The sequence below is a fragment of the Vombatus ursinus genome, unplaced genomic scaffold (assembly GCF_900497805.2).
Source record: "Vombatus ursinus unplaced genomic scaffold, bare-nosed wombat genome assembly UNPS02011014.1, whole genome shotgun sequence".
NCBI lineage: Eukaryota > Metazoa > Chordata > Mammalia > Diprotodontia > Vombatidae > Vombatus > Vombatus ursinus.
In genome coordinates this window covers 2670911-2695243 of record NW_020950792.1, presented here as the reverse complement: position 1 = coordinate 2695243, position 24333 = coordinate 2670911, and the positions used below count along the sequence as shown (strand labels likewise).

The 24333-nt window shown below is 34.7% G+C and overlaps 1 protein-coding gene across 1 annotated transcript; it reads left to right on the top strand.

Annotated features, from left to right (window-relative positions):
- Positions 1 to 5432: 5432 nt before the first annotated feature.
- GPR180 (G protein-coupled receptor 180) lies at positions 5433 to 22656 on the top strand. Its single transcript, XM_027855685.1, has 7 exons — positions 5433 to 5634; positions 10749 to 10929; positions 11068 to 11117; positions 14970 to 15127; positions 17528 to 17719; positions 19745 to 19822; positions 21134 to 22656. Exons 1-7 carry the CDS (start codon positions 5490 to 5492, stop codon positions 21290 to 21292), a joined length of 963 nt encoding a protein of 320 aa, XP_027711486.1. The 5' UTR covers positions 5433 to 5489; the 3' UTR covers positions 21293 to 22656.
- The last annotated feature ends 1677 nt before the right edge of the window (positions 22657 to 24333 follow it).

Here is a 24333-nt window from a genome sequence, read left to right as displayed (position 1 = left end):
TTTTTTTTTTTTTGGCTATCATAAGAAGTGGTGCTATGAATATGCTTTTTTGTCTTTGATTTGGGAATCTCTGGGACAAAGGATATGAAAAGTTGGTGAATTTCTCATATAATTCCAAATTGATTTTGGAAAGGATTGTTTTCAGGAATTTTGTGGATTAATTCACAGTTTCACCAACAATATGTTAGTGTTTCTGCCTTTTCCTTAACCCCTCAAACCTTGATTTTTTTCCATCTTTGCCAATTTGTTGTTGCTAAAAGTGTGAAATGAAACCTGCATTTTCATTTATATTATTAGTAATTTTGGTTGTTCAGAGTTTACAGTTGTTTTGAAAATTTCATATCCTTGACCACTTATCTTTTGGGGAATGGGTTGATCTTATTTATGATAATTTTCCATGTATCATCTATCTCACACTTTTTTCAGAGGTAATTGATTCAATGATTTGTTTCCCTTTTCGCCCATTTTTCTTATTCTAGTTGCATTGATTTTGTGAATGTGAAAAGATATTTAATCATATGTAGTCAAAATTGTTTATTTCCTCCTAATGAATACTTTTTTTTTGGTTAGTTTAGAATTCATCCTCTAGCCATAGTTTCCATTATCCTCTAATTTTTTTAAATTATATGACCTTTTATATCTTGGTCTTACATATTTGAATCTTAATGCCTTCATGTTTTGTAAATAAGGTTATACCATAAACTAGTATTGCCCACATCGTTTATTAAATGGAATAAGTCCATTAAAAGTAAATTGAGATGTTTAAAATTGATGGTGAGGAGGACCATCATATACTGCCACTGTCTTTTCTTAAAGAAATTTTTAATTTATGGTTTATTTTTAACATGAATTTTATTTTTAATATTTTTTGAATATATTTTAAAATTATTTTTAGTTTTCAATATTCAATTCCACAAGATTTTGAGTTCCAAATTTTCTCCCCATCTCTCCCCTCTCCTCACCCCAAGATGGCATGCATTCTGAATACCCTTTCCCCCAATCTACGATCTTTTCTATCACCTCCTCCACTTTTCTTATCCCCTTCCCCTTCTATTTTCCTGTAGGGCAGAATAGATTTCTATACCCCTTTGCCTGTATATCTTATTTCCCAGTTGCATGTAACATTCATTTTTAAAACTTTGAGTTCCAAGTTCTTTCCCTTCCTCCCTCCCCACCCACCCTCATTGAGAAGGTAAGCAATTCAATGTAAGTTATATATGTGTAGTCATGTAAAACACTTCCATAATAGTATTGTTGTGAAAGACTAACTATTTCCCCCCATCCTGCATGGCCCCTGTTTTTTCTTTTCTCTCCTTTGACCCTGTCCCTCCTCAAAAGTGTTTGCTTCTGATCATCCCCTCCCCCAATCAGCTCTCCCTTCTATTAACCCCCCTTCTCTTATCCCTTTCCCCCTTATTTTCCTGTAGGGTAAGATAGATTTCCATACCCAATTGAGTGTGTATGTTATTCCCTCCTTAAACCAAATCCAATGAGAGTAAGATGCACTCAATCCCTCTTACCTTCCCCTCTTCCCCACCACTATAAAAGTTTTTTCTTGTCTCTTTTATGTGAGATAATTTACCCCATTCTACCTCTCCTTTTCTCCTTCTCCCAGTACAATCCTCTCTCACCCCTTAATTGTATTATTTTTTAGATATCATCCCTTCATATTCAACTCACCCTGTGCCCTCTGTCTGTATACATACATACATACATACATACATACATATACCCTATATAATACTGAGAAAGGTCTCATAAGTTACAAATATATCTTTCTATGTAGGAATGTAAACAATTCAACTTTAATAAATCCCTAATGATTTTTTTTCTGTCTACCTTTTCATGCTTCTCTTGAGTCTTGTTTTTGAAAGTCAGATTTTCTATCCAGCTCTGGTCTTTTTATCAAGAGTGCTTGAAAGTCCTCTATTTCATTAAATGACCATTTTCCCCCTGAAGAATTATACTCAGTTTTGCTGGGTCGGCGATTCTTGGTTTTAATCCTAGCTCCTTTGACCTCCAGAATATCATATTCTAAGCCTTCCAGTCCCTTAATGAAGAAGGTGCTAAATCTTGTGTTATCCTGATTGTGTTTCTGCAATATTTGAATTGTTTCTTTCTGGTTGCTTTGCAATATTTTCTCCTTGACCTGGAAACTCTGAAATTTGGCTATAATATTCCTAGGAGTTTTCCTTTGGAGATCTCTTTCAGGAGGTAATTGGTGTATTCTTTCCATTTCTATTTTACCCTCTGGTTCTAGAATATCAGGGCAATTTTCCTGGATAATTTCTTGAAAGATGATGTCTAGGCTCTTTTTTAAAAAGTTAATTAATTTATTTTTAGTTTTCAACATTCATTTTCACAAGATTTTGAGTTCCAAATTTTCTCCCCATCTCTCCCCTATCCGTACCCCAAGATGGCATGCATTCTGAATACCCTTTCCCCTAATCTGCCCTCCCTTCTATCACTACCCCCTTCTCTAATCCCTTTCCCCTTCTATTTTCTTATAGGGCAGGATAGATTTCTATACCCCATTTAGGCTCATTTTTTGATCATGGTTTTCAGGTAGTCCAATAATTTTAAAATTATCTATCCTGGATTTATTGTCCAGGTCTGTTTTTTCAATGAGATGTTTCACGTTGTCCTCTATTTTTTCATTCTTTTGGTTTTGTTTTATGATTTCTTGGTTTCTCATAGAGTCATTAGCTTCCATTCATTCCATTCTAATTTTTAAGGAATTGTTTTCTTTGGTGATCTTTTGGACCTTCTTTTCCATTTCAGTTCTGCTTTTTAAGGTATTCTTCTCATTGGCTTTTTGGACCTCTTTTGCCATTTGGCTTAGGCTATTTTTTAAGGTGTTATTTTCTTCACTATTTTTTTGGGTCTCCTTTAGCAAGCTGTTGACTTGTTTTTCATGATTTTCTTGCATTATTCTCATTTCTCTTCTCAATTTTTCCTCTATTTTTCTTATTGTGTTTTTTGTTTTTGTTTTTGTTGGCAGTTGGGGTCAAGTGACTTGCCAGTAAGTGTCAGGTGTTTGGTCTGAGGCCAGATTTGAACTCAGGTCCTCCTGACTTCAGGGCCAGTGCTTTATCCACTGTGCTACCTAGCTGCCCCCTTACGGATTTTCAAAATCCTTTTTGAGCTCTTCCGTAGCCTGAGACCAATTCATATTTTTCTTGAAGGCTTTGGATGAAGGAGCTTTGACTTTGTTGTCTTATGGTTGTATGTTTTGATCTTCTTTGTCACCAAAGTAAGATCTATAGTCTGACTTTTTTTCCTCTCTTTGCTCATGTTCCCAGCCAATTACTTGACTTTTTAATTCTGTTAGGGTAGAGCTCTGCTTCTAGTGTAGAGGTTGTGTTGTCCCAAGCTTCAGGGATTTTGTGCAGCTGTTTTCAGAGATACTTCTAGGGACCTGTAAATTTTCAGTTCCTCCAAGGTGGTATGATCAATGGAGAAGTATTTACTCCTTTCCTGGCCTGTGCTTTAGTCTATGAGTGACCACAAACACTCTTTTTTGCCTTGGAATTGTGAGGAGGATTCCCTCTGCCACAAGCTCCGCCTTGCCAGCGCTCTTCCTTGCCCCAGGACTGTGACCCAGAGCCAAGCTTGGGCAAAGCAAGAGAATCCTGCCTCAGCACCAGCAAAGAGATTCCTGCAATCTCACCCCCCACCCCAGCTTAGCCGTTTGAACCTCCCACTCACCCGCCTGAGGGCTGCGAGCTCCAGAAGCAGCAGCTGCTACTTTGGCCGCCACCCCGGGGCTGTGCTACGGCCAGGACTGGATGGCACTTCTCTCTCACCCAAGTCCCACAGACCTTTCCCACTGGCCTTCTAAGTTATCTTTGGCATTTGTAGGTTGAGAAGTGTGGAAATTGCCACATCTGTCCGTGATTCAGTCTCCTGAGGCCTTTGCCTGAGCAGTCTATGCTGAACTGCGCTCCTTTCCCAGCCTGGCTCAATAGACCTTTCCTACCATCCAGGTTGTCTTGGAATGGAACTTTGTTTCACTTTGTCTTTTTGTGGGTTCTGCTGCTCTACAATTTGTTTAAAGTCATTTTTTACAGGTATCTGGAGAGGTTTGGGGGACAGCTCAGACAAGTCACTGCTTTTACTCCGCCATCTTGGCTCTGCCCCCCTGCCACTTTCAAGGACCAAATATCAGATTGGATATTTTAGAGAAGGAAGACAATTTTAGAGCAGGAAAAGGAACCTTAGTATATTGTCTGATCCCCTCATTTTATAGAACAAAGACCCCTCTTTTTGACATCAATATACTTTGGGTGATGCTGTGTGGTTGAAAGTCATGGAATACAATAGTTTCCAAACAATTAAAGTTGTGGATCATTCAAAGGCCAGTGTGTCTAATGAGTGTGTCCAGCACATTTCTGATAATTGCATGAGCAGTAAAAATTACTGATGTCATCAGAGAGATTTAGACCAAAACAAGAGGGAGACTCGAGCTAAAAAAAGAGGTCATGCTGCAAGAATAAGAGATAATTGCTAAACAATCCACATTCTCCACTGATACACACACACTGAGATCTAGAGGAATTTCTCTGACACTTTGGGGACTCCTGTAGAGGATTTATGAGAGGACATGAATAAGAGTTGGACAAGATTAAAAGGTGTGAATGAGTTGTCATCAGCACAATTGGAGGGAATACTTACTTTGAGGAATTCCCAAATCCATTGAAATAAGACTAGAGAGGGGACAGCTAGGTGACACAGTGGATAGAGCACTGACCCTGGAGTCAGGAGGACCTGAGTGCAAATGTGGCCTCAGACACTTGACACTTACTAGCAGTGTGACCCTGGGCAAGTCACTTAACCCCATTGCCTAGCAAAAAGAAAAGAAAAGAAATAAGACTAGATAATGGAAATAATTCATTTTTTTATCTGCTTCAAATAATTTTTTTCAAAAGTAGTTTATCAAGAAAATTCATATATAAAAATTTTGGTAATGAAAGTTAGCAGATTCTTAAGTGACTATAAATTCCTAAGTTAAACTCTTTGTGGTATTACATTTTACCTCTTTAGATATTTTTCAGAAAACTAATTTATCTCACTTGGAAACTTTTAAGTGTAATTTAAAATAATTATGAAGTTCCAGGAAAACTCTATTCCATTTAAGAGCTATACTTTCTCAATACAGTTTTTTAAGCATTCATTAAGAGTATGTGTAATTGTGACTCATATTCAGTTTCTGATTGCTCTATTATCTAAAGTAATTACCTACAATAACCTTCCTACACTGAACCAGGTATTACCAGGGTAATAAGAACAAAATAAAAGGGGTTGTACAACCTCAAATAGGATGAAATCACTGGTTGAGAGCAGGATTGCATCATTTACTTATATTATAAAATAAATAAATTGTTTTCAATTTATAATCAAGTATATCTTCTTTCTTTTTCTTTCTCTTTAAAGTGACTCTGAATCATACTGAACACAACCTAACTGTGTCTCAGATTCCATATCCTCAAATGTGGTATGTGTTTTATGTTGACAAGTTTACATGTGATGATGACTTTGAAAATTCTGAATTAGAAGACATCTCATTTGAAATGATATTACTAAATCCAGATGCTGCAGGGAATCCATTGGATCATTTTAGTGCTGGAGAGTCTGGTAAGGATACTTTTTCTCTAATATATATTGTTTAATATGTATGTATATATTATATATGTGTATATATATCCCCTACCTTTTACTTTATGCCAAATTTAAATTAGAATTTTTAATTGTGCCATTATACCATACTTGTGCTTGTGCCTTAATTATTCTGTACCAACCTACCTCCTGTACTACTTGTACATCTTTACCATACCAGCCCAGACCAATGCCCTGATATGGCCTCTCTTGATCTGCCTTTTCGTGTGTGTGGGTGTGTGTGTGGGTGTGTGTGACTTTTTATAAGTTTTAGAATTGAATATAATTAGAATCATCTTTGACCCAATCTAAGGAAAAGAATGTATTACTAAAACTACCAGAAGGTTTCTTTTTACGAAACATTGCCATCAAATGCCTCCTAAAGACTACGTTATTCTTTGACTGAAATATCCAACAAGTCTTATGTTATTTCTTTGTCATAGATTAAAATATCACAAGTTCCTAAATATTTTAGGAACACTTTGGTTTTTAAGTTGAGCCCCTGGGGAGATTCTCCTCCCATGTGGCATCGTGTATGAAAATTGTGTTTCCAGTGAATCATTTCCCATTAGTTCATTTCAAGAGTATCTATTAGTCTATATTTTACTTAACTCATTTCCAGACTTCACCCTTAAAGAAGGAAAATTGTCTCAACTGTACCCATTTTCAGAAGAAGTGACTTACCATATATTCATCAGAGGTATTTTGAGTTATAAAATGATGTTGCAAATATTTGTAATTAAGGTTGTATGTGATCATTATTTATTTTCAAATCAAATATAATTCTTTATACCCACTGTGCTTGAGTTAATGCTATTTTTTTTGTAGACTCACTCTGCAATGTAAAAAAAAATCTAAGTCACTTATGCTTCAGATTGACATAGATTATGAACACCACATTTGTAAACAGAACAAAGTAAAATGCTTTAAAAGTCAAAGTGGTTCTTCAGCCTTTTAAAAAAAATGTAGTTATGCTAAATATTTATATGTTCAGGTAATATATAGTTTATTTTGAAGAACAAGGAAGAAATTCACATGTGAACCAGATGTGGTGGTATTGGACTAATTTTCATCAGTATGTGGTGCAGTTACCTCTTTAACACCTCCACCTCACCATTTGTGAGAATAAAGTATTGGTGTACGGTTCTATACCTGAGAGGAAGTGTGCACTCACTTCCCTTGCCTTCATTACTCTTCCTCATTTGTGCACCAGAATTTCAGTACGTCACTTGTGAAAGGTTACCATTCCCCCCTCCTTGCCCTGCTGTATTATTTCACTAGTATCTTTCACCAAATTCATCTTAGTATTCTCTGATTTGATTTCTTCATTGGCAAAAGAGGAAAAATAGTATTTGCCAGTTATCTGTATGAAAATTGCAAAGAATTTTTCCAAATTTGGTTTGTGTTCAGATTTATGTATTTCATAATATAGGTAATATTCACCATCTATTTTATGTTCCCTTAAAAGTACATTTTCTTTTGAGTTTATCTAAGTTTTACTCTTCAGTGCCATCTTTTAAAATTAAACTTAGTTTTCAGAATTAACAAACACATATTATTATTTCCTTCTGATGAAAGGTAAGCAGCTGAATAAAATTAAAATTGGTGGTTGAAAAGTAAGTGAAATTTTTTCCCCATTAAAACTCTATTTGCTTAAAAGAACAGTGAATTCAAAACAAGGAGTATATTTTTAAACTATCTTGTAGGCAATCAAGGCAAGAATGATTTATGCAAACTTCAGTGAAATTGCATTCTGTGAGCAAAATGCTACCCATGGCTGCACAAATGCCTTCAGTCCAATTCATTTTATGCATTGCTGTCTCAGTGAAATAATTTCTTCTGCTGATTATTATCTTAGGATCCAGAAGTGCCATTCATACTGAAGAATCCCAAAACATCTTTTTGGTTATATGAGTTTCCTTTTCAAAAGTCCTTTCTTCGTGTTACTTGGTAAATAGTGGAGGACTTTTCCTTTTGTGATAGATTTGTAGACTTATGAAACTTGCCCATTTTCTCCTTTATAGAAAGGTTCTAGATATAAGAAAGATAGTTTTAAATCACTAATACTGAAGAGTAAAAGGAAATCAGATCAGCATGGTATATTGCAAGGGTGGGGAACCTGCGGCCTCAAGGCTGCATGTGGCCCACTAGGTCCTCAAGTGTGCCCTTTGACTAAATCCAAACTTCACAGAACAAATCCCCTTAATAAAAGGATTTGTTCTATAAAACCTGGGCTCAGTCAAAAGGCTGCAGGTTCCCCACCCCTGGTCTGGTGGATGGTGGAGTTGGCCTTGGGGTCAGGGAAACCTAGGTTCAAGTCCAGCCTCCAACGTGGACTAGTTGTGTGTCTTCAAATTAGCCATTTAACCTCTCAGTAACAGCAGGACTATTTTTGCTGATCTGCACTTTCTATATGAAATCTTTCTCAGCCCTCATCCTCCAGCTGCTAGTGTTTTCTCTCCTGAATGGGAAAAAAAATATACATATTTGTCTTGAATTTATTTATGTATATGTGTGTGTATACACATACATGCACACACATGCTCATAGACAGAAAAATAAAACATTCATTTAGTGCTTACTATGTGCCAAGCACTGAACTAAACACTGAGGATATAAATACAAGCAAACAAGACAGTTCTGCACTCAAGGAACTTATATTCTGATGGGGGTAGACAATACATAACGGAAAAGTGGTGTGTGTAGTAGATGACGCATACAGTGACACAAGATAAAGGGGACCTATAAGGGGTGAGCGAGGGGGATGGAGGAACTATACAGCATGGGAAGTGTGGTTTGGAGCTAGTGTCAGGGAAGTGAGAGGTAGAGGGAAATTCCACACTGGGAGTTCCCGTATACAGATAAAATCATAGGCCAGAGAATGAAAGCAAAAATTTAATAAGTGTTAATGACAACAACTGAACAATTTAAATAAAATTGATTTTAGTTATGGTACCCATGTTTTCTGCATTTGCTGTAGTGAAATGTGCAGCATTTGTGGTTCCTATCTAATTTTCTTACGAGATAACACTGATCAGGTGGTGACTCTACCCCTTTCAGACACTGTGTCAGTTCTGATATACTTCTCTGAGTAATACAGGGGAAAATGTATGCTCCCACCTATAGTTTCCTTATTTGTTCAAGGCTAAATATAGTGATGTAGTATGGCATGTTGTCTCAGACTATGATTCTTAGAGTCAGGAAGATCTAGCTTAAATCCTTCCGCTGACACATAGTGGCTTTGTTATTGTGGACAAATCACTTAATGTCTCAGTGCTGCAGACAGTTCTTTAAGGCTAGAAGTTACAGACAGGTTGCTCATGTGCATTGATGGAGGGGGTGTCCATGCCAAGAGTTCCCTGCACTGATGAAATCAGAAGTTTAAACTAAATCTAAAAACATAGCTTTTCACCTGGATTTTCTAATAATCCTTCACGAAAGTTTTCATCAGGGTTTAGAAGTGATCCTGAGAGAGTGCAAATTGTGATAAGTCATGCAAAGTCTTTGAGCATGGGATCAATAATGGACTGTGTGTCAGCTGTCCAGCCTTGCCAAACATAGAGACTCATTACCAAAATGCCTTCCAGGTGATGAATTTCTTTAGCCACAGGAATTCATAAATGTTGGCTCAGGCGTAATTAAAGTTATAGATATGGAGGTTTGTAACCACATTGATAAAATCAGATCCTTGAAGTTTTGTAACATGGGTGCCAGAATTCATTTTATGTGGAGCAAGTGGGACACCCAGTGGCTAAACTATTTATTGGCTTTTCCTTTTTTCCGTTTTCATATTATTCCTCACTTTCATCAAACACTTATGATTGAACTATTTATTGAATACATCCCATTTCTGGCTCTCCATGTAGTTGTTTTTACTTCTCTTTCAAAAACTATTATTTTTTTCCGTTTTCTTTAATAAGAATGTTTATGATAGAAGTGATTATTTATGTGATATCTCTAAAAAGTATTAAACTTTTAATTTGGTCACAAATTTTTCAATCTTAAATCTAAAACTTCTCAATTATTTTTCTGCTACTGTGAAATAAAGATAGAAATGTAATTGAGCACACCATTTATTTAATTTAAAATGAGATTGCTATAACAACCATTCATTATTTATTATTCTGTATTTTTTAATTCATAAAATATACGTGATTATATAACCAACAACTAAGATATTTTTATGAAAATTGCTTAATCCTTGGTTTTTCTTAATTTGATACATTGAGAGTTTGCATATATATATGAAAGGATCATCCTCCTTACTCTCCCCTTATAATCCATATCCTTTCTTAGCTGCTATTTAATACAGTCTGTTTACCCAGGGAGTCCGGGATTATAATAGAAACAAGAGTTGGCTAGAGCCATTCTCACCACACATTCATGGGATTCAGACTGTTAACCAGAAATTTTAGTTAGGGTATTGGCTCCATGGATTTAAGATACAATTAGCCAGCCTCACCGCCAAAACTATCATTTAAAAAATTTTCCATAACAAACATATTTCTTGGTTAATTTGCCGAGATAATTAGTTATTGGGCCTTTTTAAAATGTACCAAACCATTGGTGACTATAGCAAAGTGTGTTTGTAACAAAAACAAATTCTTAGCTTTTACTTTAATATGAAAAGAACAGCATTTTTGGAGAAAGGCAAATCTATGTATTATACAAATGAATGCCAAATTAAAAGCATTGTTTTCATTTACTTTTTTTTTGGAATAAAGTCAAAACATGGGTTCTGTTAGTGAGACTATTAGAGCCAGTACATTTACCTTGGTTCTTTATAGCTTAATTGTAACCAAGGGAGGATGTTTATACTGTTTAAACTAAGGGACAGAAGATTATAGCGTGACTTGCTTTTTTATGGTTGAAATTTTGTCCTAAAATTAGAAGACTAGGTTTTTAAGAACTTTTTCAATTCATGACCAAAAGCAAACAGTTATATGTGAGTCCAGTTTACTTCAAAATACCAAATGTGATTCAGATTTAAAAATTTTTCTAGAAACTTTTTGTCAGAGGGATTTTTGTAAACTTAGAAATACACCTTTTATTTTTCAATTGATGCAAACCATCTTTTTTTTTTTCTCTTCCAGGGTTACATGAGTTCTTTTTCCTCCTAGTCCTGGTATACTTTGTGGCTGCCTGCATTTATGCTCAATCGCTGTGGCAGGCTATTAAGAAAGGAGGGCCTATGCACATGGTTTTAAAGGTCTTAACAACGGCATTGTTCTTGCAAGCTGGTTCAGCTTTAACTAATTACCTGCATTTCTCCAGGTACCTTGCTACCATTGAGACTCACTCATTAAAGTTAATTAATTCTAATGAATCTTTCCAAATTATGGTTATTTTGATTATGAATTTTGTTTTAGAGCTTTGTAGTTTACACTAATGCTACTCTTTTCCATTTCTTAGTTACTCCAAAGATGGAATTGGGGTCCCTTTTATGGGAAGTTTGGCAGAATGTAAGTATCTTTTAAAAATACATATATTTTTAAGCACAGCCATTAGTTTTTGTAATTACTTTTGGTTGTGGTTATGTTTTATTTATCTAAGGTCAGTAAATTCATTTGATTAAACTTTGGCACTAAGTCAGCTAAAGTCACAGATTCAGTCTCTATATGGACCAGTTAGCTCTGTTTTCTTCAGTAACAATGCCTGTAAGGGGCAGCTAGGTGGTGCAGTGGATAGAGCACTGGCCCTGAAGTCAGGAGGACCTGAGTTCAAATCCAGCCTCAGACCAAACATTTGACACTTACTAGCTGTGTGACCCTGGGCAAGTCACTTAACCCCAATTGCCTAATAAAAACAACAACAACAAAAAAAAAACCAATGCCTGTACCTATAATTCAGTAAGTCATTTTTCTAAAATGAGAATCAGTTTCTTTAGTGATCACATGAATTTTTGCCAAGTCTGGAACAATGGAAAAATTTCAGAGAGTAATCAGTCTATGTGACAATGATTGACATAGGTGCAGTAATTGTCATGATATACAACTAAATTTAATCTTATTTTTCCTGCTTTTTATTTTTGGAGTACAGAATTAAATCAGAAAAGTTCAGCTGGGCTTGAGTACATACCTTTTCACAATTGAGAATAAAAAATATGATGACAAACCTTGTAGACCCTACCTTAAAACTCAGGTTCTAAATATGAATATACCCTTAAGGGAGTAGCATTCCTTATGTTTCTGTCTCCCTAACATTTCACTATCAAATGGGTTGTCATCTGGCCAATTACTTATACTGGTCCAGGAATCCACTCTGCTAATCCTGTTGTCTGAGGTTTTAAAAAATAGTGAACCTGAATTTTACTTGTGTTCACAAGCAAGACATGAATGAATTTTTTTTTTATGAATGAACTCTTGCAGTCCATCTCTATCAACTTTGATTTATTAGTGGGCTCATCTAATAGTGGAATGTTCAGGGCCCTTGGTTCCACCTCTTTCATGTTATGAACTTTTGTCTTTTGCAGAATCATAAGATTCTCAATTAGAAGTCATCCAGTCCAAGCCTGCCATTATGTAGGTGAGGAAACTTACACGGAGAGAATTTAAGTAATTTGCCCAAGGTCACACAGCGGGCTAATAAGAAATATGGGATTTGAACTAGTCTCTTAACAACAGGACAAGTGTCCTTTCCATTATACCATGTGGCTGCCACACACTTTGTACCTCTGCCAAAGGCTGATCAAGGAAAGTAAGCAAAACTTAAGTGGTAATATTATTATGTATGTTAGGGTTGAGTCAGTGAAGTATTTAAAGTTCTTGGACAAAATGAAATTTCTTAGTATTCATATATTCCTGGACTCTCATTCATACAGTTTGTTGTACCTATAATTAGTGGGTAATTCACTCCCCTTTAAGATGAACTAAACTACTCTGTGTTCAGTGGGAAAATTACATCCAAAACATTGTATGTTATTTTGTTTCAAACATAATTTTCAAATACATAAAGAAATAATTTAGAAAATCAGACAAGTTGTAAATATTTGTCTTTGATTTTTTTTGCAGTTTAATAATGATAACAAATATGATGATTATGATGATAAAAATAGCTGGCATTTATGTAGCTTCTACTTATATGCAAGGTAATGTGCTAAGTGTTTTACAATTATTATCTTATTTGATCCTCACAGCAACCCTGGGAGGTAGATACTATTATTAGTTCCATTTTAAATTGAGGAAACTGAGACTAACAGATTACATGACTCTACTAAATGTCACCCAGCTAGTAATTATCTAAGGCCAGAATTGAACTCAGGTCTTCCAACCTCTAGGCCTAGCACTCTATCCACTGTGCCATTTAGCTACCTTGTTCATATAGGATAAATAAAACCAAATAATGATATAGTGACCAAATAGACAGATGTACAATATTTACCAAAAGTTACATTTTAACTTTTGCGATTAAGAGATCCTGTATAAATATTATATCGAAATCTAAAATGTCTTCATATCATTTGGAAATATCAGTCATTTAAAAAGACTAAGTTTGGCATATCCTATCCTAAAATGAAAATACAAGCATAAAGACAAAATAACCCATTATAATTATGACTCTCTGAGTTGACAGCAAACTCAAATTATTTGATCCAATAGATCATGTCATTATTAGTTATATTTGGCTTATGTTCTTTGAACATAAGTAAATTTTATTCTATAGTTAACCTTATATCACTTTTAAAAATAGCTTCAGATGAGAATAGTGGCTGTCCTAGGTAGCTTTAAAAATGTAGAGAAGATTCTAAAGAAAGATATATTTTGTTAAATTGGGATAAATTTTACCATGGACCAAATCAAAATTCGTTGGGACATAAAAGTGATTCTGTATTTTTTGGCCTGCAGAGAAATAATTTGTGAAGCAACAACCACGTAAACTTAAAATGTTTTCAGTCCTTTTGGTTTACTTGATTTTATTACTGTTTTGTTACTTCATCCATTAATGCTCTATTTGCATTAATGTTGCTTCCGTTGATGTCAACTTGCAATTTTAAATGATGGCCACCTGATGGCGCATCACACTAGTGCAATGGGCATTCATTTTTCTTCAGAACTTGAAACTGTGACTCTACACTGTTAATCCCCAGATAGCAAATCATGCAATAGTCATGTGTCTGTTACCATATTATTTCATATTAATACTTCGTGTTAGAAAATATTGACTCTAAACACTATAGTTAAGTTAAAGAAACATAAAATATTGTGGCCTGCTCTGATTAAGAATCACAACATTGCAACAATTTCAATGAAATAAATAACAAATTATGTGTTAAGAGAACTGGATTAAGGCACAAGCATAAAAGCTTACTAATTGTAGCTACATTTGTGTAAGCTGTTTTACACTTTACAAAGTGTTTTCACAACAGCCTATGAGATTAGGTAATGCAAGTATTATTACCCCCATTTTGCAGATGAGGCAGTAGTCTCAGAGAGAGGAAGTGATCCACTCAGGGTCAGATAGCCAGTAAGCAGCAGAGCTCGGGCTAGAGCCCAAATCTTTTGTTCCCAAGTCCACTGTTCTTTCTGCTATACCACATAGTTATTCAAAATTAGATTTAAGGTGGGTTTTTCTAGAGGTATTATATAAGTACTTACTTTAAACAAAACATTAACATTTATTCAAAGAATAAAGATAAAAACCTAAGTGATCTTATAGATTTATTAGAAGCATTACTTCTGTAGTGATCAAATTTCAGATTGAATAGATTCATACTTTTCTTTGTATAAAAGTTGTGCTACAAATACTTGGATTTAAAATGAAATTCATAGTAACTTGGCATGGTCTTGTAAAGTGTACTAATGGGGAATTAAAACCCAGGTTCTGCCATCGATAAACTGTGGTACCTTTATCAAGTCTGAACCCCAGTTTCCATATTTATGAAGTACAGGCTTATACTAGATGATATCTAATACCCTTTCCAACTTATTTGAATTAAATTTGGTAACCATTTACTTAATGCCTACTATGTGCACGCATTGTACTAGGAATCAGTTCTTGGGCTCAGATTTTTCTGGGTTGAGTCGGATTTTAAAAATAAGGTAACAATAGGCTATTAGGTAGTGGTGGTGATTCATGAATAAAAGTTAAGTTAGTGGGCTAAATAAATAAGCAACACTGGCTCCATTTTCATATTTATCTAAACCATCTACATGTTGAATTGAGTACTAAGTGAAAGGTATAATTCCAGAGTGTCACTTTAATTCACAGACTGGTTTGCTATTCTTTTATCTCTTTTGTTTGCCAGTCTCTTAGAAGGAAGGAATACTTTGTATGAAGAAGAATGACTGTCAGTTTTTGTTTTAATCTTTCATCAGTTTGTGACATAGCCTCCCAGATCCAGATGCTGTACTTATTACTGAGCTTATGCATGGGTTGGACAATAGGCAGAATGAAGAAGTATCAAAGCAGACCTCTCCAGTGGGATTCTACTCCAGCATCTACTGGCATAGCTGTAGTCATTGTCATAATACAGGTCTGTGCTATTTAGTCTGATTTTTCTGCTTTGCTTTGTTTAGAGGGTAGAATTAAATTTGAGAAGTATTGTAAATTTTGAATGTATCCTGATTTTGAAATTACGAATAGACAGTCACAAGCTCTTCTTGTTACATTTATAGAATTGAGTACTAGCACCTAATACAGAAATTTTTATTTTTTCCAACTTCAGCCTGATAGTACTAATATCATTTAACTTTTAAAAATTAATTTATTTTTAGTTTTCAACATTCACTTCCATAAGTTTTTAAGTTTTAAATTTCCTCCCTTCCCTCGTCTCTCCCCAAGACAGCATGCAATCTGAATATCATTTAACTTTATGCCATTTTTAATTAATACCATTTAACGTCAACTTAGCCGAATCAAAATCTCCTATGGAGGAATTTGTGCTATTTCAGAATAACGCAGTGTTAAAGATGATTAATTATAAAGTCACCAGGTCCAATTTTGTTGGTAAGTATATCAGAATTCAGATCACTGACTGAAAAATGGAGTTTAAATTTAACTGGAAATGAAAACCTAGAATGGTGAAGAGGCAGAATTTAAGTGAACTAGAGATCATTTTGTCTTAAAGAAAATCTTTGTTACTGATTTCTCTTAACCTCTTTTTCTTAAACTAAATGTAGTGTGATGGTATCTACTTTATTTCAAGATACCAAGTTCTACGTATAAGATGTAAAAAGATATATAAAAATCAGAGTAAAGAAAGGAAATTTACTAATGTATATGATTTATGACTGATTAATGGTAAGTATTATTTTCAGGTAAACATAAATATTATGTCATAATTCTGTAAGGAATAGCTTAGAATAAAAAACTAATGATCTGAGGAAGAGAAGCTCCGAGGCTTATCACAGGTAAGTATATATACTCACTACTTAGACAGGAAAAATTCTATTATACCCGGAAATAAATGTTACTGGCAAAAAATAAGCTTAAAAATAAGTGCAAATGGACAAAATTCTAACAATTGTAGTTATTTTGATCCTGGAAAATAATTAGTAAATGAGATAGATTTACTAATAGATCAAGTTTCCATTTCTTACTTTATGGTCTTTCCTTCATGCAATTCCTATTACCTTTTAAAAAGAAGAAAAGATTGAATGTAAAGGGATTTGATCCCAAACTCTTTGCTCTATTTAACACATCACCACAGACAAATTATGTATTGAGTATTCATAAGGTATATGTCACTGTACTAGATTATATGAGAGCTTATAGAGTATAGATTGCATGTCAATGACCTCCAATTTAATAAAGTGAAAAGGATGGTAGTCACTCTATCAGCATAAATATATACATTGATTATATATCAATTTATGTTTATAAAGTGAGAGTGAGCTGGAATGAGTAAAAGTGATGTGAAGACTATTAAAGAGTGGTTTTCTGGTAAATGAGAAGCATTTTCTTATAAGAATGTTTTGGACCACAGCTTACAGAATGAGAAGAGTTCGGTGTGGTTGGACTGAGAGGGGTTAGGGGTAGGGCGGGCTATTCTAGTAATGGAGAATGACCTGCACAAAGACTTTGACCTGAGAAGGAAGTCTCCTACATGGGGAATGGCAAGGGAGTTGAATGACTAAAACAGTGATTTGTACAGATTTAAGCCTCTGAAATCCAGGAATAGCTTAGGAGACATTAAACATTCTAAGGTGGTGGATAACATTCTCAAGTCTGTTTGTTTGATAGGTTTTAAAAGTGATACTTAAGATTGACTGAAGGGGAGACTAATGACTAGGATTTCTGTAAAGTATGTTAACAGCAATTCAGGTGTGTGGTATTCAGCATTTGATGAAGAGCTTTGGCAGTGGGAGGAATGATGGACTGGTTGTAGAAATTAATGATTCTGATAAGCAAACATAGCAAAAATTAAATCTAAAAAGTACTGAAAATTCAGAGGGTTCATAGAAATAGTTTACAGTATATAACAAATATACAGATCTGCACCTAAAGGCCTTAAGACATGATAGGAGAGACAGACCTTTAATAAACAAATGAACAGATTTCCAGATTATAAAAGAATAGTGAGGTATTGAAGATTGTCCCCAGGGTTGTAGACTTGGAGAACCAACATGATCCTGATAGGGAAGACTGGAACAGTGAATGAATTTTAGAGGAAACATGAAGATCTCTTTCTTTTAATGTTGTATTGATACTTTAGATTTGGAAAAACTGTCTTTTTTTATTGTTATATTTAAAGAATGGCAATGTATCATTGAATAAAGAACTATGCCCATACTTTATCAAGTGACAATCTTTGTGGTTTGCTTGACTATGTAACATCTTCAGTAGTTTTTAGAGAAGCGTTTTGGGGAAATTCTTTAAATAGACATAGTACATAGTTATATTTTCTAAAATCTAAAATTGCTTTTTTTTACAGAGTATTTTGCTGCTTTGGGAACAATTTGAAGATACCAACCACCACAGCTACCATGCACAGCATAACTTAGCAGGGATACTTCTAATTGTTTTAAGAGTTTGCCTCGCATTATCTATAGGCTGTAGTCTCTACCAGATCATCACAGTGGAAAGAAGCACACTTAAAAGGGAATTCTACATCACATTTGCCAAAGTGAGTGTTCTGTGTAGGAAATAACTTTTTTTTATTATGTTTTCTTTAGACTTTTTTCATAAAGGTAAATGGTACATATGTGTAAAACATCCATCTGGGAGACAGGAGACCCAGGCTAGCATCACTATTAGTTCATTCTGTAATCATCATTCAGTATCTCTGACCCATAGATTTTTTGAAATTTGTAAATGGAGAGATTATTTATTCTCTGCTGTTGTACAGGACTGTTGTAAGGAATAAAGAGTTAGTAAGAATAAGTAATAAAGTAGTTTAGATTCTTCAAGCGGTCTCTGACTAGCTCAGGATGCATCATGTCATGAATAGAGCCAGGAAGAACTAAGTTTAAGTTTTACCTCTGACGTATACTGGCTGTGTGACCCTGGTCTAGTCACTGAACCCCTCAGTGCTCTAGGCCAGTGATGTCCAACTCAGAGAGAAACAGGAACAACTAAATCATACATAAGAATGTCTTTGGGTCTCCTATTGACTTAGTTTTAAAATGTGATGTTATCTGTGTTTTATTGTAATTTTATTTATTCTGTTAAATATTTCCAAATTACATTTTAGTCTAGTTTGGGCCAGACTGAAGAGTGTTGTGGGATGCATGCAACCTGTGGGCTTTTTATTTGACACCACTGCTCTAGGTAACTCTAAGACTATCAGTACAGAGGATGTACTGATTTGTACTGGTTAGAGGGAGTTTTCTCACCAGAGTGTTCTCTACATCAGTAAAATCACAAGTCCAGTCCCCAGTCCTTCCTTAAGAGACATATGATATATGACAGATGCTGCAGCTGAAGAGTACGGTCTTTCATAATACAGGCATCATCAGAGGTAAAAGTTGGGTGATGGGCCATTTTTTGCACGAAAACAGACACAGCCAAGTGTTTGAGATACATTCTACATTGTGCTTAGTCCACCTCACCTTTAAATAGTTAAAAATCCAGAGAGCAGTGGGGACAGGTGGAGGAGATATCATGGCATAATGGGAAAAAGCATTGAATTTGGAATCAGAGGACCCGGATTTGAGGCCTAGCTTAGCCTCTTACTACCTTGGGCAAGTCACTTAACTATTCTAGGTTAGTTTCTTCATTTGTGAAATGAGGACACCATATGAGTTTACTTCTCAAGTCCTTTCTAACTCTAAATCCCATGATCCTGTATCTGACAAAGGTCTTTCTGCGTTATTGTTCAAAGGCAAAGAAGAGAATAGTGAGAATTATTCTTCCATTTCTCTTCTGCCTTTTTACTTCTGTTCCTGTTGTGATTGTGATCTTGAAGCCAATTTGATTTAATTTGAATTAAGAAGGGAAAGTTTTCACAAGATTCAGCAAAGGGTGCAGGAGGTGGGGTAGAGGGTAGGCAGTCCAGCAGTTCAGACTTACCCCAGGCCATGTCTTCCTTCTAGATCTAGGGATGGGGAAATTACTTTGAACCTGTGATCTTGAGGCCACATGTGGCCCTTTGGGTTCTCAAGTGCAGCCCTTTGACTGAATCCAAACTTCACAGAACAAATCCCCTTAATAAAAAGATTTGTTCTGTAAAACTTAGACTCAGTCAAAAAGCCACACCCAAGAACCTAGAAGGTTCCCCATCCCTGTTCTAGACTTTACCAGGAGCCATACCTAATGTCAGTTATATCAATCCTTATCCTTGTTTGAGCACTTCTAATCTACATATCAGGGAAGGAAATGCCACTTTGTTTCATCCTGAAAATTCTTTAGAGATTAAAGAATATTTTTTTTGTTTTGGGTGCCTTTAAGAAACCCTATTTGAGAATACTCATGTATATATGACATGAGTTTCTAAGTGCTTTAAAAATATAATCAACCTGGTGAGACAAAAAACTTATTAACATGACAGTAGCAAAATCAGTACTTCCAAGACCTAGTCATACAGTTCCACTTTGAAGACAAGTGGAACTGATTTTAATCAGCTTTGTACTCTCTTACTATACTTCTTGTAGTTTCATTTCAGAGTCTAAGCACAACCTTACTCATCTAACATTTTATCCTTCTGTTTTAGGGCTGTATCTTATGGTTTTTATGCCATCCAGGTCTGGCAACCATTTCTGTTATTTTTAGTGACTACCAAAGAGAGAAGGTGGGTAGTATAAAATTAAAACTATTATTTATATACATACATATATACATATGTGTTGGTTAAGTAATTATGAGAGTATAATTATGTGTATGTTTGATTAAGTAATTATGAGAAGGCTAAAACTGTCTCAGAGATTCAGAAGTTAAGTCTATTTGGAAGGAAGGGGAGGAGGGTCTCTGTAAAACACAACTTGTACTGAAGCAATGGGTCTTTTTGCTTAAAGCCTTTGTGCAAATTAGAGTTTTAGAATAAAGTTCCCTAGAAGAAAAGTACATTACATATTTTTCTTTTTCTTTACCACAAAACCAAAAATTAGGCAGAAATCTGCTTTTAAGGAGACCACCCTAGACAAGAAGTGGAGTCAGTGTTTGCAGTTTAACACTAGATCTTAGCCCATTAAGAGGTTTTCTTTAAATATGCCTCTGGTGAAAATGTAGTCATTGCTTCACACTGCTTTTGGTAGGATTTTTTTTTCCTGGTTAGCCAATTCCACAATAATGTTTTACAAAATCAAATTAATTAGAAAAACCACAGCACAATGTTGTCTTTGACCGGAGATTAATTTTTTAAAATTCATGATATGCTTTATTCATTTGGTAAACAACAGTAGAAATCAAAGTGGATTTACAGGAATCTATCTTGTTGCTTTAACATGCTGGGAACTGGAGTGAGGAGGCTGCCACGCTCAAGTATGCCATATTTTGATTTGTGTCGATACCTACCTTCTTAGGTGAATAACTCCATCATTCCAAAGTGGAGTGCTGCCAGCAGCTCTTTACAAGCAATGCAGTGTGTGCTTGAATGCACAAATGTTTTCTGAGCCTGAGGTATTTTACAAAGGGTAAAATAGGTAGAAAGGTAGTCTACAAAAATAGAGAAGTGACTTGAGAATTTGAAAGGGCTTTTAGAGCACTTTCAAGGTTGTGGGGGGAGGGGATGTTTTATTCCTATTGCTGTATTAGCCTGGAACCCAATTTTTCTCATTACTTGTAGAAACTTCTTCCCTCTGTACAACTTGGCTTCCTTGGGAGGGAAGTTGGTCTATAAAATTATTCTTTTGTGTCTCACTTTGCCATCTACAAACTCACTGCTGGAGGATTTTTACATGCGGACAATTACAGTTCTGAACATTTAATGGTATTTTCCTTTTGTATTTTTCTATATTAAAATAGTCTGCTGAAGTTCAGGAAAGAAGTAATATTTTAAAATAATAAATATGAGGGCATATAATAAATTGAATATAATCTCTGTGTTTCTTCATGTAGAATGATGACTTTTACATATTAAAAGAATTCACTTTCTCTCTTTCAGGCTATTACAATAGGTGTTATCATCTGCCAATCTGTTTCCATGGTTATCCTCTACAGACTTTTTCTGTCTCATAGTCTATACTGGGAAGTTTCTTCACTTTCTTCAGTAACGCTACCATTGACAATATCATCTGGACACAAAAGTCGACCTCATTTTTAATACTTGATTAAAGGGAGAGTGCATTCATTTAACAAAGTGCAATAAGGATCCAAATACAGTGATGTTTCATATTTTTGTTCATATATTCTTTGGGAAAAATCTAACAGAAAAAGCAGAGCATCTGAACAGTACCAAAACTGAAGAAAGCCAATATGAAATATATATAAAGTATGAACTTTTAAAGAAAGGTTATTCTTCTGTGGTGATCAGTTTTTTCCATGTGGAAACAAAGGAGAAAAGGAACTGTGTAATATTTTGGTTAGGTATTTTCAATACATATACTTCCTCATCTTGTATCAATATAGCTGACTCAGGTTTGACAGCCTTATAAAAAGTAATCAGTTAAGTGATTACCTGCTCAAACATGTCTCAAATAACCCAGTTATGAAATCAATGTAATACACTGACTAAGATTGCTTCTCTTTTAAGCTTGAAGGAAAATGCAGTTCATGTTTAAGAATATAAAAGGCTTGAAAAATGAAATCACTTCAGGAAATGAATGTAAAGTGTTCACATCTAAATTTAGTAAGCTTTTGTTTATTTGTGGGTGGGAGAAAACCTCATATGTATTTTCTACCACTATTGACTCTGCTTCAGGTTTCAACTTGAGTAGCAAGGTGCTTTTGATAAACTGTTATGTGAAAAATAAAACTTAAAAATATATGGATAGTGTGGACAGAAAGCCCAGAAGAAAGCTTTTAAAAGGTCACAGTATTATGATGGAAAAATAGCAGGCTTGCAGTTTTGAAAAGAAAAATGAAAAATGGAATGTGTGATATGGTACTAAAATTTTAATCCTGATATAATTCATTTCTCTTATATTGAATCCTCAATCATAATTAAGCCATATACACAGATTAAATTAACAGAAGCATTTCATATAAATGTTGGTTGCAGTCATCAACTACTCATGAATTCCTGCCCAAGGATACTTAATCAGGATTAAATTTTCTATGAATAATTGAAAAACAAAATACTCACTGGATTTGTTATAATCCTGGTTGGCACTGGGTTCTAAGTAGTTGCCATCTTGAATCCATTGTAATAAAGCCATACTTTGTGATGCCCCTGTATTGAGAATGCCAACTGAAAAAAATATACTTTATAGAAGTGCCTGTTTATTGAAATAGTGATTTAAAGGTTGACAATCTCTTGTGCATGAAATTAGCATTACCATTAATAGTCATTGATAAGAAATTTTTCTTTTCACATTCATCAGATTATTCAAAACTTTCTTTTTCACTACTTGCTATGTCATTGTGAGTGAAAATTTTATTTGTTACTAAAGGTAAAAGATTTTCAAAGAAGAAATGAAACCTTGATTTGGCAATCTTTTTTTAAAATTAAAAGTTAATAATGGAGCTCAATTTTAAAATGTCCGTAGCTTTGTATTTTTTTGGTGTTTGCCTCAGTTTTAGACTTGTTTCATGTAAGGGCTGAGTATATTTGATTATGACTAAGGCAACATGGCACCATGACAAAGTGCAGTATGCTTATTAAATCATCTCTTGAGTAGTTCTTGGTAATTTGTTTCATAAATGAGAACTGCAGGTTGAGGCTGGAAAATCTGAGATGTATTCTAGTTTCACATGTTGTACAAATTGGTCACAGGGTTTTTCTTTTGCTCCATATTACTGATAATAATAGTCAAGTTCTGTTGTATTCAAACAGAATATGATTAATCAGCTTTGCAAAATGAATTTCTTTCTTTGAAGATGTAAAACAATAGTAATTGTCAATTTGGAGTTGCTTTTGTGCAGGGAAAATACTTAATTCCCAGTTGTCCGTCCTGAGTTATATGAGTCTGCAATGTACATGGCACTTAGCTTTCAAGAAGAAAGGATTTTTTTTTTCTATTCTCTCATTTATATCCATTGTATCTATTTGTTGTAGGTTTTGGTGTGTTTTTTTTTTTTTTGTTAATTTATTACAGTCATTTCAGGAATCATTGTTTACATGAAGGAAAACTTTTTTTCACTATGAAATTGATACACTTTTACTCTAAGTTTACCTAAACTCAGAATTAATAGGATCTGAACTAGAATAAATTATTCCATCTTTTTGTTTCCCTAATACCTAGCAACTTCATCATCTCAGTTTGCAGCAAACCCAGGGTTGGTTTATGTTGTGGAAACCCTTAGTGAGGGGATCGAAAGCTGACAAATGAAATGTTTTTCCAGATTCTGTTACTGGTATTTGTTCACCTGATTGCCTGCTTGTTTTTTGTTGTTGTTGTTGTTTGTTTTTTTGTTTGAGTTTTATTCATTGGGACAATGGGTAATCAATATCTGGGGAAATACTTCTTGCATTCAAATTTCTTAATAAAGTACAATGTGAAAAAATGTTCTTTTTATTACTCAATGTATGTTCTTTAGTGGGGATGAGTGATTACCCCTCTCTTTTTTGTTTTTCTTTTCTGTTGTAATGGTCTGAATTAGAATTGTGGTGAAATCAAAAGTGGCTTCACAGCAATTCAAGGCCTGAACTGTGGCTTTTGGCCAGTGAGTATTGTAGTCATTACTGCCACAGTACAGTAGAAGGGTTTCGTTTGGGGAATGTTTTCCATGGACTCTGAAAATGAAGCCTCATCTGAGAGAAAGAGAGGCTAAGCAAGTAGAGGTGGAACCTTAAGGTAAGGAGACATAATTTTAAAGAAACAGCAGGATTTCTAAATCTAAATGAGTACCATTCTCTTATCCTCTTGGAACATTAGATGTTTAGTGCATTGATGCTGTCATTGCTCATTTTTACAGCTCCTCTTAGAATTATCTTCAAGGCCAACGGCACATTCTTGCATGTCCTCAGCACAGTGAATCTTCATTCTTTGAGAGTAGATTTCATTTTTGAAAGTAGTCACAAGTCGTTCAGAGCCAAATTTGAGCAATGTAATGTATAATTAAATATAGTTAATGCTATTTTTTTGTTTGAAAAAAATTATTTGTGACCAAAGTAATTGAGAATAGTTTTCTTGTGTGGTTTGTAAGTGGAATTCCAAAAGAGGAATTTCAGAAATGTTTTTGAGCAACGACAGTATCACAGCA

Excerpts from the sequence above, each read along its gene's own strand:
- GPR180 (XM_027855685.1), top strand. The coding sequence starts at position 5,490 with ATGTGGTATGTGTTTTATGTTGACAAGTTTACATGTGATGATGACTTT. Across the intron at positions 5,635-10,748 it reads TTTTAGTGCTGGAGAGTCTG|GGTTACATGAGTTCTTTTTC; the intron begins GTAAGGATACTT and ends TTTCTCTTCCAG. Across the intron at positions 19,823-21,133 it reads GTGACTACCAAAGAGAGAAG|GCTATTACAATAGGTGTTAT; the intron begins GTGGGTAGTATA and ends TCTCTCTTTCAG.